The sequence below is a fragment of the Drosophila erecta genome, unplaced genomic scaffold, assembly GCF_003286155.1.
Source record: "Drosophila erecta strain 14021-0224.00,06,07 unplaced genomic scaffold, DereRS2 tig00000055-arrow-pilon, whole genome shotgun sequence".
NCBI classification, from domain to species: domain Eukaryota; kingdom Metazoa; phylum Arthropoda; class Insecta; order Diptera; family Drosophilidae; genus Drosophila; species Drosophila erecta.
Window position 1 is genome coordinate 14,809,963 of NW_020825200.1, and position 23,307 is coordinate 14,833,269.

Genomic DNA, 23,307 nt, shown 5'->3' on the forward strand with positions numbered 1-23,307 from the left:
AGGTACAGGACACAAAAAGGGGCATTGATACCTTAGGCATAGGAAAAAAATAATTACCCAACCCGAGTAGTGCATTAAATTGGCTACATACTCTGTGTTGGCTACAAATTGATGACCCCTTTTCCTACTTTTCGACAGTACAGTATAATGGTATACCCTTTCCTAGTTTCCCGTAACATTCTTGGCGCTTTTCCGCTGAAAAGCGGAACCTAAAATATTTCGTATACGGCGTGTTCTCAATAAATTACCCAAATTATGGACGCGAGGCCGTCAGGCGCAATGGCCTCCAGGAACGCCTTGGATTGGGTTGGCCTTTGGTTTAACCCTTGGGTTGGTTCTTGGTTGAACCGGGTTGAAGCCGAGCCGGATTCCCAGCTGGCGAAGAAGGCGGCGGAACTGGGGGCGGCGGCTCTTAACGGGGCGGCATCTTAATAAATTCTCATGCGCAACACTTTGACGTTATTAATACGCTGGGGCTTCGAGTGGCGTGCACGCAGCTAAAACCAAACCGCTAACCAAATGGCGGCGAATTTTGCTTAATTACACGGCTTATCCACAGCAGACAGCCGACAGCCGACAGCCGACGAAGGCGGTTGCAAGTTAGGTTTCCAAGGAGCTCGAAAGGGAAAATTAATTTCGAATGTCACTGTGCCTGGGCGTTTGCGATACTGCTGCTCTACATTTATTTGCTTAAAATTCGATCGGAATTTATGGGCGGCTTGTGCTGCAAGAGGCGGCTTAATTAAATAAGAGCAAATTCCTATGGCCACAAGTTCATTGAAATGCGCAAAGCATACAGGTTTAACCAAATGGTAATGAAGCTGGGCATCTAATTTAGTGGCTAATTTCCTAGACATCTTAAGACCGCTTCCGACTTGCTGTCTCTCTGCCAGTTTGAGGAAATTTCAGTGGAAAATAACTCACTTTTCACCTTGTCATGTTTAACTGGCGAATTACGAAAGGTTTCCAAGCCCGCATGGGCTGCTGCACTGGGAGAAATGCAGCAATTTTTCCAATTCCTTTTCCAATTTTAATTGGAAAATACGTATTTTATTTTCTTATAAATACTGAAATTTATTTTACTGAACTTGCCTCAAATCAACTTGGCTTCTCTCAGTGTACTTCCAAATTGACTTCGCCATTGATGAGCCCCGCCCACCGATGTGGGCCAACAATCTTTCTGCTCCGGCATATGCCCACTGTCAACGGAATAATCAGCCAGGCGGACTGACATGTTAAGTCAGTGTGTCGTCAAGCCGACTGCGAACTCACCCTACACACCCTGCACCCTGCTCCCCGCCATGTGGCATGCCTCGGTTGTGTCCTCTTGTTTGTGTTTTGTCTTGTGGCATTAGTTTAAATTAATATCGGGCCCAGAAGGTGCGGCAGGCAGCCCAGCCCGCATGCAGAATCACATCGGAATCCCTTGTGTTTTGGGCACTCACTTGGCTTTGGGTTAGCTAACGATGGCGAATGGCAGGCGATTGGAGGCATAGCCCGAATTAAAATGCCTTGCCAGATAAACATTAATTGGTGACTAAACCAGGACAATTTGTGCGGCACCTGGGGCTGAGCTGTGGCTTAATGAAAAGGAGGGGCTTAAGGAAAGTCTGATGTGCTGATTTCATTTGAAGATATATTTTTGAAATAAATTGATGCCCGAATGGAAATGTTTATTAAAATGAATGAAGCCTAAGCGCAAGGAGCTGCTAGTCAATTTGCATCGCAAACAAACGTATCCTGCAGAAAATCGTCAAACGCGGCGTCATCCATCAGACCCATTTCCTCCTGGAGCCACTGCTCGTGGTCAATGCCTCTGAGTTCGCACACGACCTTGAAGATTAATTCCTCCTTCTGGGCGTAATAATCGGGCGAATCAATTTGGGTGTCTAGTAGATCCGCTTCCCGCTTCAGTTGTAATAGTTTCCCATGCAACTCAGGGCGCTCATCATCGCTTTCTTCGGCTGTCCCAAGGGTGAGCTTGGCCAGAAATCCCGACAGGTGACTCTGCGGGCAGAGTCGGCCAATTAGCCACTGACATGACATGGTTAATCGGCTTGGCACCTACCACCTTCGATTGGCCACCCAGCAGATTCTCATCGTGGGCAAACTCGACCGCATATCGCAGGCTATCCATGGCGCTGATTCCAGCTTGGCATACGGATTCGTCGGAGGTCTGGGACAAACTGGCTCGTCACCAGTTATTGGCCTGCAATTTGTTTACATTAGGCATGGTGTGGGTTGACTCGCTTCATATCATGCACCTAGCCCTTTCCCCGAGGCGGCCTATGTGGGCTTACTTGTTTATTTTCGTTGCCACTCATCGACCCCCTGAATTTGCCCGCGAGCTGCGTTGAAGTTTGGCGTTTCGACACGTAATCAAAACGGCAGCGATTACTCAGCTGGAAAGTGTTTTGCAAATCAAACATCTAGAACTCGGTTAGTAAACTAAAAAGGGTAATTAAATCCGCAGAGAAACTCAGGCCCAGAGCAACAAGGTTTTCGGAATCAATGCAGAAACTTACTATAACTATGGGTCTGAAAATGCTTATATCCCCTTTAACTGAAAACTTGGAATCAAAAATTGTGCCTTAAATTATGATACATAATACCACTCTGCCCTGAGAGACAAATAATTATTCTGCTAATACAAAATACCCCGTAATTGCCTCTTAACTCAGCTTTACTTACACTCAAGACCATTTTTCTGTAAGGTTCTATGGGTTTTGCCAGCTCGCAGGGAATATAAACAAGGAATTGAAAGTCAAGCTATAAATCAGAATCAAATTGGGCACACTTGAAGAACATATTTATCTGGTTGAATTTTGATTTTTCGCATCGGGTAACGTGAAGAATGCCAAACAAAAGTTTGGAAAAGCTACCGTAAACGAGCTTCATGCTCAAGCTGCTGCAGTGAAAAGTAAATAAAATGGATATAGCCACGTGAAATTCGAGTCAGCCAGTGTAAACAGAATCAGAAATAAAACGATAGCATCGAATGGCGCTTAGACAAATAAACAGAGAATGCGAATTGGGAATGCCATGCGGGGAAAAATGAAAAGCGGCATGTCGGACCAATAAAACTTGAATTCTTCTGAATTTCACTGCCAACTTATTTTCATATTGCTTAAGGAATAAAATAAAAACCGAGCCACAAGTGCTGTTTGCGCTGTGAAATATTTTCAGGTTTTGTGTTGAAATATGCAGCATTCGAAGAAAACTGAGGCAAAATTTTATAAAATGCATTTAGCTGTCAGAAAGCGAAAATACGCAGGGCTTGACTAATAAGTATACCCGCTACTATTAGAGCAGTTAGGTTACTAGACACGTGTAAAGTATCTATATTTACTTATAGCGTTCTCTCGGGTTAATTTGGTATTTAGGCCTTGCTGCATTTAATTGCCACAAGTCAATTCTCCGCCAGCAAGGCAGAAATAGCTGAAACACGCAGTGTGCCAAATTAACATAATTAAGAAATTGTGCCTCCATTAGACACGGAAGTTAAATAAGCCACGCTGCGGCACCCGGAACTGCCATGGAGCAACTGCTTGTGTCTTTGGCAAGGGAAATGAAATAAATCAAGGCTCATTGGAGCCCTCGAGGTGAACAGGACACATGTTGTTTGTGCGCCGGCGGCGATCGCCGACTTCGCCTGCTCCAGTGCAGCAAGTCGGGCCAAAGCCAAGTCGACAGTCGCTGTCAACTTAATCATCGTCAAGGCAGCGCACTCAGCCTCCGCCTCCGCCTCCGCCTCCGCCTCCAGAAGGGGAATTCCAACTCCTTTTTCTGGTGATAACACGACATATTGCCAGCTCATTATGACCCGCCTGTCTGTCTGCGAGTGTGGGCGTGTCTAACAAGTCTAGCGCCCATTGGGAATGCCTTCTTTCGTCGGTTTTCCACTTGTTCTGCGGCTTTCCAAAGTCTCTGCACTAATAATAGCAGTATTACACAAGTAATTAGTCACGCATTTAATTATTATTTATGGGCTGTGCGACAGTGTGGGTGGCTTGCCTCGCTTATCTTCCTTGGGCGCACCAAATCATCCTCTTTCTCGTGTGCGAAACAATTATTACATGTAATTATCCACTTGAATGCCTGTCCCTGAATCATCAGCAAGCCCACATATGACACATCAGATAAAAGTTAGTAGTTCTGCTTCGGATTGGCATGCCATTACCATATGCATGTCTGGGGAGTAAATTATAGTGAAGTCTTCAAAGCTGAACTGCTCATATCCCTGGGGTAATAGATTCGATAATGTATTTTGGCACACGTCGAGTTATTTTCGTAAGTGGAGTGGAAGAGTGCGCTGCCTTTAAGATACAAAATGGGCTTTAATCAGTGTGAGTTACTGAGCATCTTGTTTTGATCACAACTAATAAATGCCAGCCAATTGAATTGGGTGATAAATGTGCGAGGGCAGCTGCTGCAGTCAATCGGGTTGGAGTTAAAGTTCAATCACGTAAATCACGGCGCCAAATCTCAAGATGTTGGTTCGCACAAACTTTTATCGATTTAAAACTTTTGGGGCTGGCCAGGAATTATCAGCTAGCAAAACTTGTAGTCGACAGCTGCCGAATGGAAAAATGAGATTTGTTTGTTGCATAATAATTGGCGGCAACTCTTCGAATGGCCCAAATCGAAGCCAAGACTTTGGGCCAAAGGCAGAGGGAAACCAGATTGGCCAAGTCAAATCTCTGATGATTGGCCCGGCACGTTTCCCTGTCAGCTGTTTATTGAGGCGTGATATAATTAGCATAACATCGACACGGATTCGCCACCAGCGGCATTACAAAAAGAAATACATACAAGTTACAAGTATATTTATGGGGAGGGAGGCCGGCAAAGACCAGGCTTAGGCGCAATTTGCTTAATGCTAAAACTTTTAATCACTCATACGCTCCGTGGCGCCAAGGAAAAAAGGAGAAGGCAAAGAAAACGCAAATTTTACGTCACGGAGAAAGGAAAAGCTGTGCTGCTTCTGCCCGCAGCAAAGGCAAATAGTAAACAAAGCGTTGGGCAAAATGAAATAAGTGTAAATACGACAAAAATGTACTCACACACCCACACACGCACCCAAATGGGCGTGTGTGTATGCGCATCTGATTAAGTACAAGTGTGTGTGTGTGTGTGTGAGTGGGGCCTGCCCAGATGACTTTTATCCCCACCGGATGCGAAGATCCGTGGGGTAGTTGCAGCTCCTTGGGGGCCGCTCCCCGCTCCCCTCCCAAAAATTCATTTGCTTCGCCTTAAGCTCGAGTTTAATTCCTGCTTTGACTTTTGCAACGCACACTCAAAACGGCGAGCACAGTGGACCCTCCGAAAGTGAACATTTCTGGAAACATGCTTTATAAATAAACTAAGCCATATAACAAAATCAAGTAATGCGCTTTAAGACATATGAAGAAAACTACAATCGTTTGACTTAGCTGAAGTAATTTGTTTTGGGGTCTCACTGTACTTTTTCATTCAAGACTCTCAGTTTGCAAAGAGGGCTACTGTAACTTTGTTAAAAAATATAAGAAAAACATTAATAAAAGTATTTTCTGTCTTTTTTTAGACAAAATCGATCAGTTAAGATAATAAATGAAGGCACTCTCTTCAATTCAACTCTCGGTGGGCTTTAAATACGAAGAACAATTGCATTTTCTTAGTTAAGCAAACTTTGTAAATGAAAGGGTGTCTGCGAGTTCAGCGCCTCGATGTGCGACTTTTCTTTTACTCCTTGTGGTTTTTCCGTTCCACAGATTACAATGTAAGCTGCGGCGCGTTAAAGTGCGACTGTGTGTGTGTGTGTCAGTGGTTTGGGTACTGGTGCTGGTGTGGCTGTGTGTGCCGACCTATTTGCTTAAACACACTCTAACTGGCACTCAGCCCGCTTTTCCACTTCTCCACGCCTCCGAGCAAAGAGCTGCGCCCTCGGAAAACGGCTCGCTGCGTCTTCTACTTTCTCCGCTGCCTCTCATAACACATTAGCGAAAGTGAAAGCCGCCATAATGACTGCCCCCAGTTGCCTTCCATTCGTCTGCTTCTGCGTCTGTGTTGGTGCCCCAGCCCATACATTTATATTAGTTGAGCGGGACGCCAAAAGCGAGGAAGATGCAAATTGGCTGGATTGAGAATGATGGCAATGCGTTCTAAGCTCATGAAAGGCGATTGCTCTACAATATCGTGGAATAATATCCACAGGATTAATTATGCATTTTGTATTTACTCTTCGCAAGTAAATGCATCACAAAAATTCATTAATGTGCAAGAACTGGGTAAAAACAAGTGATAGTGATAAAGTTTAAAGCAAAGAAGGAACCAAAGAGGAACCAAGGATTTTCAAACTATTGCATGATTACGAAACAAGGAACACGAGGCTGCGATTTCGGGAATATAAGTTAATAACCTACAGGATGTTTTTTCGTTCAAGTCCACTTCCGCGATTGGAATCGTATGCCCCTTGGAAAGCTCAATATGCGCGCAGTAACTTCTGCTAGATCCCCGCCCCTTCTTTCCGGTTGCCAAAAACTTGGACGAAAACACAATTTTGAAATGTCAGTGAAATATAATGGGAAATTCATAGGCAACTACTACTACTGCCGGCCAGTCAACATTCAACATTCAACATTCAACTTTGCAAGTCCTATTTACTCTGGCCTGTCAATGGCGTTCGAGTTCTCGCTTCATCGACATCGAAATTGCCATCCCCGAGCGGCAAAGAAAAACAAACTTTTATTAGTTTTCCGGCCGAACGTTAACCGTATTAAAAGGCACTTGGCAGCAGCGCACTACATTAGTGGGCGGGCCCATATGCGACATATGCGATAAAGCAAAGTGTGTCACACAACTGATAATCGGAGCCACAGCAACAATAGAATGGAAATTGAAAAACTGTAGCACACTTATTCGGGCCTCCGAGTGGCTCGAACTTCTTCAAAAGCGCATAAAAAATCAATGGCAAGTGCCATGTGCGCAATAAATGTCAGCTACAAACGAAAACTTCACATGTTTTTCTTTCGCCCCCCCCCTCGACTTGCCTTTCCAGCACTTCCGCTTCCTTTTTTCCGCGCAAGTGTGTGCGCGTATCTGTGTGGGCGCCAATTTGTAGAGCATACTTATGTGAGCGGAGCGGCCGTGGAATGCCTGTCTCCACACACAAATTGAAATCCGCCATAAATCGGTGAGCGCAGACTGACTGAAAAGAAATAAAGCAAAGTCGAGTCGAGCCGAGCTGCGCTGATGACAATTTATTGTTCACACTTGCAACTGATGATGGTGCTTAGGGGACCACACAAACACAAACGCTTGCCAACGTGTGCCACGTGTGCGAGTGTGTGTGTGTATACGCGTGTGTGCGTGTGCTTGCCAAAGAATATTTCATTGTGTGGCAGGGCCTAAAAGTAGGCTCTACAAATTGCCAGCCATTATTCCTCGCCTATGCCAATACTCCAAAATATATTGGCGATATATTGCAACTTAGAGATGGCAGCCAAGCTGGGTCAAATAGGAAATAGCATAGAAAGAGTAGAAATATCTAATACACATATGAACACACTTTGTAAAACACAAAATTATTAAGCTATAATCAACAGAACTTCGGTGAAATCTCTTTGAATAAGCTCAAAGGAGATTGGCTGCTTTCTAATTTAAATGTTGTATTTGGGCTTAGATATTTACTAATAATGCGTAAATTATTAACACGCAATTATGGCACGAAATTAATCCCAGAGCTTCGAATAGATTATTCCGTTTCATTTAAGTATTTTCTAATTTGAATTCGGTAGAGTTGCTATTTTCAATGTTTTGCCAGGTGCTTGCATTTTCGTATCCAGCAGCTATTTTCATTTGGCTCTTATCATAATTTGATGTTAATTCATTCGCTCTGTTTGTGTGGCTCTTATCGGCGTGATAACTTTGCGATATTTGAATTGCACAATATTGTGCGCTTAAACTCCTTCTTTCCGATATTAATTTGCTCACCCAAAAGACCAGCAGGAGCAAAAGAGCACAAGGATGTACCGGAAGTGCTGCGAAGCTCAAGGCGGCGTTGAACAAAAGTGACTGCAGAACCATCTCTTTACGCCATTTATTTCCCAGCACAAGTGCGAGTATCGAGATGTAAATTTATTTTATTTGCCTTTCCCTATGGCTGTACAGGTGTGCCGACGATTTTCAATTGTGCGTCTCTGTGCTCCTGGCAGGCGATGATTTAAATGGCCGGGAAGTTTTGCCGACTTCTGCGCTCTTTCACAACTTTTGCGGGGAACTAAAACTTTGCCAGCGCCTAGGAAAGTTCTTCCCAATACCGCACACATAATAAATGCAAACTTTTTCTGCACCTCAAATGCTGCCTCCAAATCGTTTGATTAAAGCTGGGCGCAAGTTAAGGAGCTTATAGCGAAGCCACTGGACAGACGCTAGATGTTTAACACATTTCAATTCGTGGCACACAACAAAAATCCACTTTCCACGCCCTCCGTTGGCATTTATGAATTGTTGCTGGGGATGTTGCTGCTATTAGGGCTACTAAGTCTCGGCTAATAGCGGCTTTAAAATTTATAGAGTTTTTCGACTGCCAGGCGGCTTAGCAGCGAAGTGATGGCCCCTGCGAGGCAGTCGGCTTAATATTTATTTAGCATTGGTTCCGTTTCGGCCCAATGGTAACTGGTAATGTGAGACTTTTCACTTTCTCGTGCTTTCTTGGCGTGCTTTTGGTTTCGGGTCACCAATTAGAAGCTTACTAGAACCCTTGCCTTCCGAGAAAGAGTATTCACCCATTGGAGTGAGTGGATCCCCAAAGAGGCCCTCGTTCTTTGTTATTCAAGGCGTGGGGCTGGGTTGCTTGCCTTTTGACATATTATGCCATAATTCCTGCGGCAAAACGTTTAGTTGAGCTACATAAATAATAAATATCCAGGCGAAAGGACTGCCTACATACTCGTACACAGAACAGGACATATTCGGGCTTGGGAACCTTTTCGGGCTGATGGTGGACGATGGTGTACGTGGATGTATCTTTTCTTGGGTCTGGTGATTTACAAGGCTTCAAGTCGGAACTTCATGCTTCAAGTGCTCTCTTTTGGCTTTTAATTTGCAATTTGCATTTTTGCCCCAAACTCAAGTCGTGCAGCAAAATTGTTTTCGCAAAGATTTAGCATAAAATATTGAAAACATTTACGCAGAGTAATAGCAATGTGCCAAGACTTATGTAAAATTTATTTTAATTGTTTTTTTTGGCGCCTCTGCTCCGACATTTTGCTGTTGCCGTTGCCTCTTCACATCGATATGCAAATTTGGCCAAGTCCAAGTGACTTGCGAGTAAATCGAAAAAGTTTTGATCTTCGAGTAAAAACTAATAGTCGTAAATATTTATGTGTGCCAATGTTTGAGCTTAGAAATGTGTCCAAAAAGCTGTGCGAGACTTAGTTGCAATGGCTGGGACCAATGGCAGACTGATTTTTATCAAATTTCCACTTTTGGCTAGGCAGCAGAATCGTCTTTTCTTTCTTCCCTTGCATTGCTAATGAAATTAAATTGAAACTCGAATTTGCGACAAGTTTGCGAGCGCAAGGAGAAGGCCTCAAACCAATTGGGATGGCAGAGGGATTTCTAAAGTCTAATCAGGGGCTGCGATTGGGAAAGTTAACTGGAGGCAATAGTTATTTACCGGATTACAAGTACTGGAATCCTTTTCAATGTGTTTTTTGAATCCCTCAAGGAATAATGACAGCGCTTTATGCTCATATAATGTAATTAAACTTAAGGCTTTCATAACTATTAAAAATGTGCTCAATAGGTGATTATTAGTACTGCACTTCATTTAAATATGATAATATTAATTCATGAGCAGTTTTACTGTTTCTGGTTCAGTTCGTATCAATACGAGTATTTTCTGTAATTTTTCAAAAAGCGTACACGCAAATTCTTGCGAGAACCCATAACTCTTGGCAACTAATAGCCAGTGGCCACCGAAGAAGTGCTCCACTTCGCCTCCATGAGCCATTATGCTCGTTCGACGCCTTTGCAGCAGCTGTCTGTGGAAACCGGGGACATTAATCTTCCTGCCACATAGAAATTCATGTGAGCGAGACATTAGCCAACAGCCCCAGGCGATGCTGCACTTTCAACTTCAACAGCGTGTTGAACGGACTGAAACTCGCGCGACTATGTGTTGTATGTACATGTACACATTGAGTAGATATGTTGCACTCGAAAAAGGCCCTGTAATCATGGGCCATCTTGGGTGAGTCCATTTTGTAGAGATTCCCTGGCCGCAGGCTCGTTTGCTTTGGCCACAGCCAACTTCAATGGGCCTAAGCCTGAAATAGGCTTGTCTAGCCAGTGGCGAAATGATACTCCGCTTAAACAAATATACCCGCAGAAAGGGCAGAGGGAAAATAAGAAAACCCTAAACCTTTGGGACATGTTTCCGCACAAGAATGTTGGGCAACAGTCCACGGACCGCTTTTGATATGCTAAATAAAAATGGTGAACAACGATTTTAATAAATATTCCCCACACACCCAGTCGTCAGAAGCCGCAGACAACTAGGAAATATCCTTGAGGACATTGATGGCACCGGCTGCTTATTGAATTTTTCAAAAGCCCTTTTCTGTTTTTGCCAACTCCCTTGAGAAAAATGTGCTTAAAGTGTTCCGAGCCAAGTGATTTTAAGGAGCTGTAGTTGCATCGTTGTAAGGACTTTAGCTGGTTCTAGTCGAGCTCAAAGTTGGCAGTTGAAGGTTATAATTTTTGCCTTAAGTTTCAATAGATTTTCAGGCGAGTCTTTAAGATGCAGGGATTAGCCGAAGGCTTTTGTAATTATTACAAAATTTAATTTATTACGATTACTGAAATCTTACGAATGGTAACTACTTTAATATTCCTGAAAAAGTTCGCTTTTATATACAGCGAAATAAAAGAATCGGCTTCATTGAGACTACTGTATCTTTTATTTCGAAAACCCCGTCATCGTTAAATCGGCTTATACATTTACACTAATGCCGTAAAATGAAATCATTATGCTGACAAGGGTGCCAAATTAATCTAAGCCCCAGAAGAAAAGCCGATTTTCCGGCTGCCACAGATCGATTTCAGCGACAATCAGCGCCTTTTATTTTTAGTTGACCGAAGCCTTGATTTGCCTTTTATGACCGCTCTTAGAGGCTGAAATATGTATATTTTTTGCCTGCCGCTGATATTTTCGCCGCAGTTAAAGGGTATAAAGGAGTACCTCGGCGGAAACAAAGCATGAAGTTTATGACGACGGAAGAGCGGAAAAAACCGGAGGATGACGGCCATCAACCGCAGCAATCGGTTAAACCAACCAAAACGGGCCATTAAGCTCCCAGCAACTGAGCATTTTTGGGAACATTTCTGGGGCCAAACAACAAAGCAAAAAGAAAAAAAAGTACAAAAAGCGAACTGCGATCGTTAAATCAGAAAGCCGCATGCGAGTGCCTGCAACATCATTAGTTGCAGTTCACACACACTCAAGTGCAAGTTATGCCACCAGATAGTTGCCCCACGCCCATCTGCGCACCTTTTTGCCCGCTTTTGAGGCACTCGCATGCGCCGCATTTTTTGCGAGGTGTCCAAATTAAATTTGCATCAGTTGCTCCACGAGTATCTAAATGATGCCAAAACTGAGAGTGTATCTGTGTGCAGCACCAACAGCAAAAACAACAACAGCCGGGTTGATGAAAGCAGCGCAGGCTGCAGCTGCAAAAAGTGCTGCACTCACTTTGGCATTTCGTATCTAGTTTTATTTTTTGCGAGCTTTTTTTCATGTTTAGACTACTTTTCCATAAAAGCGGAGAGTTCTGTTGCCGCACATTTTGTACAGTGAGCATTGTCTAAGCGAAACTCTGATTTCACTCGTTTCAATTAGTTTGCAGTCTATTTCTGTGCTTTTGGTAGCATCGCTATGTATGTAGTTTGTGTATTTGTGCAATAAATTAAATGCGGTTTTAAATCCTTTAAAATTAAATAATTGAGTAAGCTGCACTATACTGGCCAATATTATATTCATTTTTAATAAGAAGATATTTAAGCATTATACTTAGAAAACTAATAGTGCAGAATTCTGGGCTGTACATCGCGGCGTATACGTAATATAATATTAAAAACTGTCACCCCAAACTATTAAAACATTCGCTGTTTATCTGGCCTAATGTTTGATAAAAGTAAAATAAGTATTTATCATTTGTTCTTTTTGATTTACCTACAAATGTCATTTGATCAAAAAAAGAGGAAAAATGAACATTACCGACATGTGGCCCACTGTAAATCGCTGCATCTGAGTGTGGGTGTGGCTATTCCGCCCCCATCTACTCACTTTCCACATATGCATGCATGAGTGTGCCCGAGCGGGGGGTGGGCACTTAAATAATTTAGATTTTTGTGTCTTACATGCACAAGTGCCACCCCAATGGCCTAAAAGATTCAAGTGCAGCCGGCAAAAGTGAGTGACCCAGTTAGAGAGATTGGAGGCAGTGACAGCAGGAGCTGGATGGAGGTGGACATGGACTCGGATATGAATGTGGATGCGGATGCGCATCTGGATGGGGATGGGGATGGTGGCAGAGCGGATGGTTGTGGAATGTGGCAGCTAGTGCCTTGCAGCATCTGAGTTGTGGGTGGTGCAACCTGGCCATTATCAGCAAGCAAGTCGCGTCGCTGTTTTGGCGACTGCTCCGCTGCCATTATGCGCTCATTAAAATGTCAAATAAATTCAAATGCAGAAAACATGATTTTTCGCTTTTTGCCACGTGGTGCGAAGTGCACGTGCACGTGCGAGGTGTGGATTGCAGTTAACGGTAAAGATAGTCCGTGCTGCATAGTTGCTGAGTGATTTATAATTTATACGCGTTACTTGACGCGAACTTTGAACTCTGAACCGCGCACATTGCGGCTTGGCAATGAGAATACTGAACTTTGAATGCGCACGGAAATGCACTAGGAATCTTTAAAGTTAGTTAACTACTTTTATAGTAAAAATGTGCTGGTGTTAATGCTGCAAAACGTGCTTCTTGGATTTCCTCCTGCTCGGTTTTTTATTGAGATCTTCCTGAACTTCGCATGTAAGAAGAAATGAGTTTTTTGTTGGACAACTTCGGGTATTTCCTGTGCCTAACGGATTTCACTACCCCATATCCACATTGGCAATTAAAATGCACACATTTATTTTAATTAAAGCCATTTCCATTGTTTAGCTGCGTCTTCCGCTTGTAAATAGAAAGGAAATCGTTCATCTGCTGGCCAAGTGTGATATATAATTATTATGAGTGTTTTCCCCATTGTTTTGGTTTTTATTGCTCCCTCGCTATTTGTCCTTTAATCCCAACGAGCCGTAAAATGGCATCTCATGGTGCATTTTTGAAATAAATTCGAGCTCCAATGTGCAGCTGAGTAATATAGTTCCCGTAGTTGTGGGAAAAGAGCATTTTCACTGGGCATTGAGTGGCATTTAATTAATGTTCTCCCTTTTGAACTATTCCTGTCTGCTGTCCGGAGCAGGTTATTTTTTATATTGCTTCTTTCACTTCCTTTCAGGAAAAGCAAGGAAATCAGTTCATCAAACTCTTTAAGCTATTTGTGTTTATTTTGGAGCAGAAATGAAATTTATTTAAAACCTTTTACTTCCCTTTTTACTTCACAGCTCATATCGTGGATGGCAGTAACAACCTGTTGCCCATGGTTTCTGCCCCATCGAGCATTGACAACGATTACGTGTACATAGCCTCGGTGAATAGGAAGTTTCCCCAGTTCGGAAACGCCCTGGATGATGACCGAGAGGCCGAGGAGCAGCAGCCGGAGGAGACCACCTATCCACCACCCGTCTTCGACTTCGGAATGCCCAGGAATATTACCACCCGGTCGGGACACACGGCGGCCATCAATTGCCGCGTTGACAATCTGGGAGATAAATCGGTGAGCGAATCAGTCGGCAAGTGATTGCATTTACCAGCTTATCATTGAATAGATTTCTCCCCCACCGATTTTGATTTTAATGCATTCTTAAGCAAAATATTTGGATCGTCAGTGAAGCTGAAAATCAAGTTAGCGCTAACTTTTCCCATGCAGCTCCATTTCCCCAGTCGCCTTTTCCCATTTCCCGCTTCTTGGCCACCCTTGTTTTGTCGGTTCAATGAAAAAGTTTCTGCCTTCCGCTCAAAACCTTCAGTCTGGCCTTTGACCAATGCCGAGTTTACTTTGCGAACTCGCCTTGTTTTTCCTCAGTTTTTCCCAGTTTTGCCCAGTTTCCCCTTGTTTCCTTTGCTTTAAGCTTTTTAAGTTCCAGGGTATTTTGTATTGGATTTCTTTGACTGACACTATTCCATACTGGTTTCAATCAAAACGGACTAACAAGCTGGCGGCGAACCTTTAGCATTGCAGAAATATTTTTGACAAGTTATTTTCGGTTTTATTTTACTGCCTCAAACGTGCAAACTCATTATAATTTAGTGTATACCTAAGTTTTAAGGTCAAAAGCTCTCATTTCTGAAATGCGTCCTTCGCGTAGATAATTAGAAATGGGCTTTGTTATTTTGAACCCAAGTGCGTTCCCGGATCCCTTGCCTTCCGATTTCGAGCCCTGCCATCCCTCGCAATCACCATCCATCTCGTGCTCACTAGCGTAGTCTGATCCAGATTTACTATCGCTCACCTTGCGGGTCCATCTATTTTCCACGAGCTCATCCGCGCTGCTGGAGTTCCCTTTCGCCACTTTGACACTTTTAGTTCCGTTTATATCTGCTGCCTGGTTTTCTTCGTTTTCCCGCCTTCGTTTAACCATTTTTTCTCTTTTTTTTTTTTGTTTTTGGCGGCTTCTGGGGATGCGAAAAGTTTTGTTTGCCCGCGGCCGTCTGGAAGATTACTTTTTTGCCCGCTGCAGCAGCGACAGGTTCTCCTTTCCATTCGCCTGGTAGTTTTGGGGGCTTTCGGCGACTTTAAGCCGCTCACATTTGGGGCACGCACTGTCTCCATTTTCCCAGCCCATCTGCTCTTTTCTTTCTTGCCTGAATAAGAAATGTTCGTTGTATACGAGTGGAATACGGTGAAATCTGTTTTGCGCTAAGCCATTTTGGGTTAATCCCACCGTGCGATTTGATTGTCTTTGGCAATCGGTTGCAGTGAAATATGAAATCCCATTTAGCTTTCAAGTTGTGTCACTTATCCCCTAAAGTGTAATCATGTTCGGCTCGTTCGTAGCCAGGAGCCACTGTATTTGGGAGCAACCTTCAGCAGATTTAAGAGTTGGCTGCTTGGTTCATTTTGCCGCTTGGTTTATTAAATTTTCGCATCTATATACTTTCGTCGAGTTCCCGAGCAGCCGAGTGGCAGGACCGGAGGCAATTTTTAAAATTGACTTAAGCACTGGCACTAACAACATTTGGTGTCCCTCCTGCTTTTTTCATCCCATTGCAGGTATCCTGGATAAGAAAACGCGATTTGCACATTCTGACTGCAGGCATTCTGACCTACACATCTGATGAGCGTTTCAAGGTGCGTATACGTAATCTGGGCCACAGTTATCCCTCCTGCCCCCCAGTTCGCCCCCGTTCCCAATCATCCCTTGGCCCAGGTAGCTTATTTAATGTCCGCCGGGCTTGTAAGCAAAGTCAGCTTAATTGCGTATGCAATTCGGGCCAAGCAAGTTGTATGCATTGATTAAATTTACCAAGGACTCGCTGGGCCCCGCAACCCAGCAGCGATTTATGTTGCCATCCTGTTTCACCCACCCGCTGTTCTATCACTGTCTGTCTCTCTTGTTCCCGCTGCTGCCGTCCCTCTCACCCGAGCAGGTGGTGCGGACCGCCGACTCCAAGGATTGGACATTGCATGTGAAATATGCCCAGCCACGTGACAGCGGCATCTACGAATGCCAAGTGAATACGGAGCCAAAGATTTCGATGGCATTTCGCCTGAATGTCATAGGTGAGTAAGGCATCCCTGTCTGCTCCATTTCCGCCTCCCTCCACCTCCTCCAGCTCCTCCACCTCATCCACCTCCTCCACCGCCCAACTCCTGGATCCTTTGCAGCCAACAAGGCCTCCCCCCTTTCAGTTGCATACGCATTGTCAGCGAGTGGATGGCATTCGCACGACCTGAAATGGCAACTTTTTATACACTCTGCATTGCTCTACGGCGAAGGGCTTTGTAAATTGGCCGTAAACTTTGCCAGTTTCTCCTGGGCTTGGCAAGATCTACTGGCTTGGGTGTGGCCAAAGTTACTCCTTCGCTGTACGGCAATGGATAGTCGTTCGTCATAATGGTTTATCCCTGCCATGATGGAATTTTTGGGTAATCACAGGACATCACTTTGCAGATTAAATGTTCTAAATTCCCGGGCTTTATTCCAGTTCAAGGTGATCTGAGAACTTCTTTTTAGGTAGATTATGATCTTGGGTAGATATAAATGGCTTGGGATTTCAGTTGCTACTAAGCCAGAACTTTTTAGTTAATTGTTTTCATATTGGAACCTAATTTAGCCATGGTATATTTTATGAAATCATTCAGCACACAATTTTTACCAAGCATCCTCGTTGAACTGTGAAATATAGGACATTCCCAGGATGCAGAGACCCGTTGAGAGTAACCGCAAATAAATTGATTCCTGTTTTTAGTATGCAGAGGCTGGCGTTTGCAAGTGTGAGGGGGTTAGGCTTTAAAGGTGGACTGGATGGGCTGTAGGTCAGACTGTTGGAGTAGCAACCACTGTTGGCACCTGCCAGTACCGTTACTCGTCCCGCCCCCAACGCCCCCGTCAGTGGAAAGTTCGGTTTGTCTATTTTTCTACACGCTTTGCATGCAAACGCAATTTGCATTTAAATTCAATACTAAATTCATATGCTGCCTGTTTGTTATACACACTAGGGCACTGGAAAAGGGGGCTTCCACCCTTTCAACCGCCGCCACAACCTTGAGGCTGAGCCACCCTTCTGCCTCATTGTTCTGCCATTTCACAAGTTTTCTACAATGGATTTCCGGTTGCGAGTCGAGAAGTCGGCGGGGGATAGGATACGGATACCCTGTTTGTTTGCGGCTGTGTGTTGCTATAAATTGCTCCACAAAGCATACACGTTCATGTTTCATTCATGTACGTAAAATTGATTTGGAACTTTTTCGCCGTGCCGGGCAGCCAAGCGAGCAAGGCAGTGCTCCACGTGGGCATCCCCGTATCCCCCGGATCGTCCGGTTCGCCCGTATCCCCAGGATCCCACGGACATCCCGCGCAGTTAGTCTCCTCATTTGTCGTCACCGTCGCAGGGAGAAAGTTTTGTTTGACCAGCGTGAAAGTTAATTGAAATAATCGGGCGGAGTTTGCTACTTGGCAGTGATTGGTTTAGTTTCCAGTTCAAAGTTTTCTCGGCCAATATCAGTAAATCTACTCGAGGGAAAATCTTACAAGCAAATAGCTCAATATACGCGTTAAATTATTATATCCGATTAAATTTTTAAATTTTGATATATTCATTTTCTCTTTAAATATGTGTCCCTTAAGCAGTTCTTACATCCGATTGAATGTTTTGTAATACAAATCTCTTTTTTCAAAAATGATTTTTAATATTTAGTTCCATCTGCACGCGTGTAGATACTTTTTACAATTTATTGGTCCCATTTTACACTATTTAAATTTACAGCTTACTCCTTTTAAGTATAAATATTTGCAGGGCAATTTTCTAGAATTTTTATTCGTTTAAATTTGACTTTAAAGTAGTCACCCAGTGAATCATCGGCTTAAAATCCGTCTTAAACGGGTGTGTAACCCGCTGATGAAGGATAAAAGGCAGCCAGGACAAATTGCCTGCCACCGGCAGGATGCAGTGTGTCTCCAGTTTATAACGAAGTCGAGTCGAGGGGTGTAGCACTCATCAAAAGCAAAGTCGTATCAGCATTTCAGCTTCCGCAGTTGCTCTTGCTGCCTGCAACCTGGCAACCTGGCAACCTGGTGGCGCTAAACATCCTGCCCGCCTGGGAACCCAACTGCACTGCGGCTGTAGTAATCCTTGAGTGCGCTGCCTTTGGACAGCGAAGGAGCGGCGACAGGAAGCCGACAGGCATGTTGCCACCTGTAAAAGGGGCAAGTTGAGGCGGCAAGTTGCGAATTTATGCTAATCATTTGCACCCCAGAAATCGCGTTATAAGTATGCACGCCGTCGTCCTGCGAATCACGTGGTGCGCCGACGGAAATATTATTCACTGATTTATGCCCAAGGAAAGCAAAATGTGTCCCATGAAATATTACTCAGTAGCATATAGTGTTTTTTATGCTGATACTTTAACTGTCCACATGGATTAATTCACTTGGAACTCAGTGATTCGGATACACAAAATGAGCTCACATGCCATCAAAAATATACGAGTATTTGATTAATATTCTGCCCACTTTGTTTTTGCAAAGCAGCTGGATTTATTAATAAATAAAGCTTAGTTCTGCGTTTTATTAGAGCCTGAGTACTAGTAGGATTTCCCCACCCAGAAAATAGCTGTGTTTATTTTCCCTCTTTCCAATCTCGGCCACTGGCGAAAGTCGATGGCATTTAAGACGCTATCTGCGAGGGCGTCAATGGGCTCCACTAATGCCAAGTTAACTAACTAACCGAATCGCTTCCTCCAGCTCCTGCCACCGAATCCAGTGCCAGTGCAGTGTGCTTAGTCTGGGGCGCCTCGAAATCCGCTTTTATGCCCCACCGCCCTGGTCGACCGGCTGGTCGACTTGTGTGGATGCTGCAGCCTTCTGCCCCAAAGCCCCGCCGCACATCATTAACAACGTCAACATTTGACTTTGTTGACTGCCTGCTGTGTTGGCCAAAAACGGTCGGCCGACGCACGGAAAAAACATTAAACCAATTTTCAGTGCCTATAACGTGAAAGTGGTGGTGGTAACGGGATTCTGGAGGTTCGGCTTAGTTCAGTTCCCCCCGCACATTTGTCTCTGTCTGCGGCAGCTGCCGTTCAGCCCGGAAAACCCAATGCCAATATTAGAAAAGCCACACGTACAAACATATATGGTACGTATGTACGTATGGGGAACAACGTTTAATGGCACGCCCTAATACATCGGCCAATGGCCCACCGTCTGGCTCACAATAACAACCGGCTAACAACACTTAAAATGTGTGTAAAATGCGAGACCAGCAGCCAAAGGCAACAGCTTCATCGACAAACAATGGGTCAATGAAATGGCCAAAGGGCGGCGGTCGGAGCAAGTTGTCCCAAAAGCCAAGGCCATCAGGAAGGCCCAACAAATTTTTATGTGCTAGTTTTTTCATTAATTTTGGTCGGGCAAAGGGCGTTCCCTCACTATAAAAATTGTTCTTCATCAAGGAATGAAAATTTGATTCGATGCCATTAAACGCTTTTTACAGCTTCCAGGGAATTCGGCATATAAAATTAAAAGTGCTTTAAATTTTTGAAAGTCAGTTTCAGAAATATAAACAAGCCGCTTTTATGGAACGCATAAAGTAAAATCTCTTCTGAATGAACTAAAGTTATGCGTGGTTTTTAAAGCATTGTAGGTAAAATACGAGCTTGGCAGATCAGAAATAAATTTAAGCCTATCAGAAGGAATCTAAATTTATAAAAGCATTGCAAGCAATTATAATACTCAACTTTTATTGAGGCATTAGCTTTTGAATTGAAGGTGAAGCCTTCCTAAATGCAGGTGGATTTGCTGCAGGCCAGTCTCAGCTTTTGCAGATTAGCATACCCATAAACAATGTGCTCGATCGAAGTCGAAGCTTGTTCCAGTTAATAACACGAGGCCACCGGCTGAATGGAGTACTCGGTCGAGCCTCAGCTTACACAGTAGCTGCTCATTATCAGCTGGAATCTGGGGTGCCAGCCCAGTAGCTCCAAGGTATTCTGGTCAAACATGGGGCTCCACAGCAGCACACGTGCACACAATTGTGGGGGCTAGCATTTGCTCAAAATTGCCGGCAATTCAATCCACCCAATTCAATCCAATCCAATCCCAACCCAGCCCCATTCCCATCCGAACTCAAATCAATTGGGTCGCACTGGCATTTGCGTTTGCCGGACGCATGATTAGATGCACCAACCACAAACCTCATGAGCGGAGCGGGTAGAAATGCTATTAATCAAATGCCATTCGGGCTCGTTTCAACGCATCGCAGTAACGCCGCCAGATGCCAAGGCGATTATTGCCGGACCGACGGACCTGTATGTCAAGGTGGGCAGCAGCGTAACGCTCACTTGCCACGTGAAGCAGCCGGCGACGTCGGCGCAGGATATTGGGCCCATTTACTGGTACCGCGGCCCCTACATCCTCACCCCCTTTGTGGCGCATCCGAACGACGCGGCCATCGACTTGCAACGCATCTCCATGGAGTCCACGCTGGCCGAGAAGCTGCAGAGCAGGTGAGTCACGGGCACACTCGGCGAAATCGGGTGCACCTTAGCGGGATACAACTATCAGAATAAATTAGCTGGTATTCAACAGTACCAAAATAAAAAGGTGCAATTTCAAAGCGAGTGTTTCTGTTGCATAGGATTAAGAACAAATTAGTGACTCACCACGCACTTGGCTCTCTTATAAAACTGGAAAAGCTCTCGAATTGCTCGCACTTTCTTTAGCATTTAATTGAACACTTTAAATTGGTTGTTATAATGATTCAACGAGCGATTAAGCGCGCAACTCTCGAAGGCTGGCATTTTTCCTCCAGTTGCCAGCCGGAATGCCAAAGGGGACTTAACGTGCCACCAGGTGCGAGATTTTCCAGTTGCCTCATGGCTGGCATGCCGAGCTTTGATCGATGGAGTTGATTTAATCGGGGGAGGTGTGGCAGGGGGCCGGGCGGCAAAGTTGACGCAATTAAGCTGCACGTTTGCCTTAAGCTTCTCTCTGCTTTGCTTTCCATGTTTCCCAGATTACGCATTGCCAATGCCCAGCTGCTGGACACCGGAAACTATACGTGCATGCCGACCACAGCGGAAGCGGCCAGCGTGGTGGTCAATGTCATCAATGGTAAGAGTGGTCCGGGCGCCGGACTCCGGACTCCGGACTCCCGACTCCGGACTTAACCAAATGTATCTGCTGCAGCCACACACTTCTGTTTGCCTTCCCGTTCTGTCCTCCATAGACGAAAGCCCCGCGGCGATGCAAAAGAGCAGCGCGATCCGGACCAGTGGCAGCATGCGGAGCAGTCGGATGGTCCTCCTCCTGGCCATGGTGGCCAGTTCCGTTGTGCGATGGCTTACTGGTGGCTGCCACATCGGGAGCAGCAGCTGCCGCGATTCCAGCTCGAATTTATCCACTCTGCATATCAATTATTGCAACCTGCGTGCGAAAATCACCAGCCACTTGGAGCAGCATCGATGTTTGGGCCCCGGATCGCTGGTGGAATCATGATAATTAAGTGGCGGCCACTTGGACAGCAAAAACAAACATCTTGTATATAAAACTGAATTCATAGTTAAGCATGACTCATTTGTGTAAATCTGAAAAAGGGGGATGGGAAAACCGCTGTACTAGCGCTGAAATAATTAGTTTATGTTACTGCTTCAACATCCTAAAGTTTATTTCTTAAATGATTGAGAAACTTTGCAACTGTCTGCATTTAGTGGTTTCCCATCTGGCATACAGTAAACTAAACTAAACTATACTTAATGCTAATTTTTATGCCTAGCGTAAATATTTATGTAACGATAAAAATAAAAAATGGTGCCCATTAAACTATCGAATGTAATATGAAATGAAATTGCAAACGCGATAACAGACACAAAGCTGCATTGCATTGTTACTTTTAGAATGCAAATATTATTATTCGTGTTATTTTCCGTTTCTGTTATTGCAATTAGCTAATTATATTCGTCACTGTGAAAACACTTGAAAACCAATTGAATCCAACTCTCATTAAGGCGACAGGCGTTAGAAAATAAAAACTGTTTGAAATTGCATTATCAGCATATACATAAAAGGGCCACAATTAAATTCACTTCGATTTGGTTATAGATTTTCACATATTCACATACTCAGTGTGCAGGACGAGCGATTTGTAAACGTATATATCGAATTTCTCAATGAGAAGCAATGAAATGTATTTTGTTGAAATAAAAACTTGATTTTAACCACATTTACCCCGTACGCACCTGCCTCTTTTTTTTTTGTTTTGCTTGTCGTTGCAGGTATTGATTTTCAGGACATTAATTAAATTTGCCTGCTGCCAGAAATGTGCCATTATGTGTGTGGAGCGTACTTGAAAATGCCCTTTGTTTCATAATTACATCGTTAAATGCTCGATAATGTGCGTGGGCTTAATTTAATTTCGATTAATTCGCGGCCGGACAGGAAAACACGGAAAGTCTAATCGACGCAGAGCATTCCGAGTTAAGGGGATCTCGATAAGCCATAGCCATCGCCATCGCCACGCATCATCAGTTTGCAGACTGGTACACCGCTGCGTATACTTAACTTCGAACTCTGACCTCACCTTTGCCACTTGACTGGTGCCGCCGCGGCATTAAAGGGATAACCATCGGCGCCAGAGGGCCGGGGTCACTGCGGTCAACAACAATACGTTACGCTTTCTAATTCGTTGCGCCTGCCACACGGGGCGTATGCGCGATTATCAGCTACCGCAGCGTGTGTGCAGCGTGTGTGTACATGGTGTGTACATGGTGTGTACATGGTGTGTGTGTGCCGCGCTGTGAGTCCGCATAATTACACGCAGTTGAGTCGCTTAAATGAAATCATAAATTATCCGCGGCCTTTCGCTTAATTGCGTGCAAATATTTTCCCGACGAACGCAGTTCGCGCTGATTGATACATGTTTCAGCTGACTTTGCTGGTAATTTGCAAAGGGTTTAGGCCACTGATGTGCGAGTAATTATGCGGAGTTTAAAAAGCGGCGAGCGAGCAGTTCTTTATCACCAAAATGCCCACTAAATGCAGGTGGGCCATGCAGAAACCCATTTGCCGTCCAATTTGGCAGCGCTTGTAACTGAAGACTTTTGGCAAATAAAGTTAGCAGCTAATTTCGCCTGGCAATCCGTGAGCGGCTGCAATTAAAATCTGAAAACGGCTTCATGGCAACTTGAATGCCTGTCATTGTCGTAGCCGTCATATTTTGCAAACTGTCGAGGCAACTCGGCCAAATAAATTGAACCATTAGCACGAAAAGTCGAAAAGTTTCCCCGTCCACTGGATGGATGTTCGCTGCAATTGTTTGTTGTTTACTTGGCAGAAATAACCGCAGGGCCGCAATAAACGAGACTCGAGCGGCGCAAAAAGTCCAACTCGTCACCTGTCTGCCCGTCGGGCTCCTTGCTCCTTGCTCCTTGCCCACCGCT

General features: G+C 44.4%; 2 protein-coding genes across 3 annotated transcripts in view; one reads left to right on the top strand and one right to left on the bottom strand.

Annotated features, from left to right (window-relative positions):
- LOC6543411 overlaps positions 1-22,102 on the top strand; it is a 37,086-nt gene extending 14,984 nt beyond the window's left edge. The window contains exons 3-8 of the mRNA XM_001969861.3: positions 13,652-13,923; positions 15,421-15,498; positions 15,798-15,930; positions 20,133-20,376; positions 20,886-20,983; positions 21,099-22,102. Coding sequence (XP_001969897.2) covers positions 13,652-13,923; positions 15,421-15,498; positions 15,798-15,930; positions 20,133-20,376; positions 20,886-20,983; positions 21,099-21,367 — 1,094 coding nt within the window. The 3' untranslated portion in view covers positions 21,368-22,102. The remainder of the gene's footprint in view (positions 1-13,651; positions 13,924-15,420; positions 15,499-15,797; positions 15,931-20,132; positions 20,377-20,885; positions 20,984-21,098) is intronic.
- LOC6543065 lies at positions 1,662-6,558 on the bottom strand. Of its 2 annotated transcripts, none has more exons than XM_026979232.1 (3): positions 6,402-6,558; positions 2,069-2,209; positions 1,662-2,007 (listed from the first exon to the last, which is right to left on the bottom strand). In XM_026979232.1, the coding sequence occupies exons 2-3, from the start codon at positions 2,135-2,137 to the stop codon at positions 1,714-1,716; spliced, it is 363 nt and encodes a 120-aa protein (XP_026835033.1). In that variant the 5' UTR covers positions 2,138-2,209; positions 6,402-6,558; the 3' UTR covers positions 1,662-1,713. The 2 variants fall into 2 exon arrangements, with proteins under 2 accessions (XP_026835033.1, XP_001969896.1); XM_001969860.3 differs by lacking the exon at positions 6,402-6,558 and adding an exon at positions 2,692-2,707.
- Positions 22,103-23,307: the final 1,205 nt, after the last annotated feature.